The sequence below is a fragment of the Quercus lobata genome, chromosome 2 (genome assembly GCF_001633185.2).
Source record: "Quercus lobata isolate SW786 chromosome 2, ValleyOak3.0 Primary Assembly, whole genome shotgun sequence".
Classification (NCBI taxonomy): Eukaryota; Viridiplantae; Streptophyta; class Magnoliopsida; order Fagales; family Fagaceae; genus Quercus; species Quercus lobata.
The window spans coordinates 34,901,061-34,903,313 of record NC_044905.1 but is presented as its reverse complement, the minus strand read 5'-3'; the positions used below and the strand labels follow the sequence as shown (position 1 = coordinate 34,903,313).

At 34.9% G+C, this 2,253-nt stretch overlaps 1 protein-coding gene across 1 annotated transcript; it reads right to left on the bottom strand.

The window, feature by feature from the left end:
- Nucleotides 1–203: 203 nt before the first annotated feature.
- Nucleotides 204–1,541, bottom strand: LOC115978031 (mucin-7-like). Its single transcript, XM_031100062.1, has 2 exons — nt 1,108–1,541; nt 204–569 (listed from the first exon to the last, which is right to left on the bottom strand). Exons 1-2 carry the CDS (start codon nt 1,423–1,425, stop codon nt 489–491), a joined length of 399 nt encoding a protein of 132 aa, XP_030955922.1. The 5' UTR covers nt 1,426–1,541; the 3' UTR covers nt 204–488.
- Nucleotides 1,542–2,253: the final 712 nt, after the last annotated feature.

Below are 2,253 nucleotides of genomic sequence, written 5' to 3'. Positions count from 1 at the left end.
ACGGACTTGGTAATATTTCTCTAAATCTTAAATTAGAGTAATCAACCTTTTTTAATTAGAGAATTAGTTGCAAATTTTTTTAACTGTAACAGTGAAAAGCTTCAAGTCTATCAAGATGTTGTAAACCTTAATTAGTATAATTAATTTCTTCTGGATTGTTTTTAGTCAGATACAATACAAGCGTAGATGATAGATCTATTGAGTTTATATCTCAACGCAAGTGCTAAGAATTACATAATCAACATAATTCATTTGTTATTGGTTTCAGATTTGCAAGCCATGCATACAACCATGGATGGCAGCTCCTACATTTTTACACACCGTCTCTTTTTCACTCGTTATCTTACATAAACAAAGCCAAATAAAGGGAAAATCAAAGGAAACATAAAGAGAAATATTGGAGGTAGCCATTGTAAATTCTAGCTAGCTTTTTGGCCCACAGATCGATCTTTTAAATTGAGAAGGTTACGTTGAGGGGAGAACATAACCTAATTAATTTGAGGACCACTCCCAGTGCTTAATGGTGGCCTTGGAGGCGCTCTCACGGCAACTGTACTCGCGGCAACTTCCTGCACATAAATGACACGTTAAACCAATATTCATAAATGGGAAATGCTAATGAGTGACCCATTGATTAACAATCCATTTTAAAAAAATTTTGGCATCATTTTTATAAGAAATGAAAAAAACTGTCAAAACATTTTTTTTTCTCATAAAAATTTTCTTTAATTGGATTGTTAACCAATGTCTTAAGGACACTCGTTAGCATGACCCATATTAAAATAAAAGCTAATTATTGTTTGGACAGTGTTGTTATACACACCTAGTTACACCCAATTTCTTTTAATTAAAATCCTGAGTTAAAAATACAATTTGAAAAGAAAAAAAAAAAAGTATTTAATAGGGTGTTTAACAGTTTTTATTCTTATTATTTTACAGTCCCTTAATTATGTGAGATGTTTCATATAAAATTGTTTGTGCTTTCACACCAAAAATCTAAATTTTACATGTGAAAAAAGAGAGTGAATATTGTTAGATGTGAAACAATTAAAGCCCCTGAAAAGAAAGAGAAGAGAGGGAGAGGGAGAGAGAGAGAGAGAGACTTACAGCGGTTGCTGTGCTTGAAGGAGGATCAGCTTCAGGGTCTGTTGTTGAAGATGGAGGATCAGGGTCCGTTGATGAGGGAATTTCTGAAACCTCTTCAGTGGTTGAAGAAGGGTCTTGGGCATTTGTTCCATTGATGTTCTCATCTTTTTGGTCTGAGCTTGAAGATTCCTCTTGTTCTTTAGTATCAACACCCAAACACTTCAAAATAGCCCTTAGAGCTTCTTCAAGAACATGGCATGGATTGAAGGCAGAGTAAACAACCGTTTCTTTGTTGACGTCCTTAGCTGCTGCTGCTGATGATGATGATGACGACTCCATTTTTGAGTCCTTAAGCTTTCTTGATCTTCCTCTATAACTTCACCGACCACATGCAATAGATAGCTCTTTAATTGAATTGCTTGGTGGTCAACTTTGCTCTTAAATGAACTGTGTTCTTTCACTTGGGCGAAAGTACAATGTTATCCTCCTTTTTGTCTTCTATATTCTATTACACCACGCATGCATGGCAATGGCATGGGTGGTTCACTTTGACAAGCTACATGTTCTACTTTTATGTTATGGTTTGATTATTTCCTGTTTGACCCAAAAAAACCCCTTGGGCCAGCATTTTGTAGTGGTGTCGCGAAATGTCATTGCTTCATACATTCTTGGCTAAAACAAATTTCGAGCTACTGCTAGCTTTGAAAAACCAAAAAAGTTTTAAGTATACTTGTCCATTTTTTGTAGTGTATGCCATATTACGGTGCATTTTTACATGTGCAATAAACTACATTTGATGGATGGTATCGTATTACTTCACAAGCTTTGGAATTGTTAAGTTAGATAGGATTCAGTTTGTGGGTAAGGTTGTATCAATCTTTTGGCGTGGACATATCTGTTCACTATAACACATATATCTGTTTCCAATAGGTGTAAGTTTGCCTTAAAAAAAAAAAAAAACAGGACAATCTTTTGGATCGTTACATAATTATTGGCAGACTCACACAAGACTAAAGTATGTGATCACCATTAAGAGAACTGCCATCCACGTTTGGGGATCATCACCTCCATCCAACACAATTTCTCTCACCTGCTAATGCTATATATATATATATATATATTCCAACTAATTAATTAAGCAACCAAAATCCATTCTGATCCAGGAAT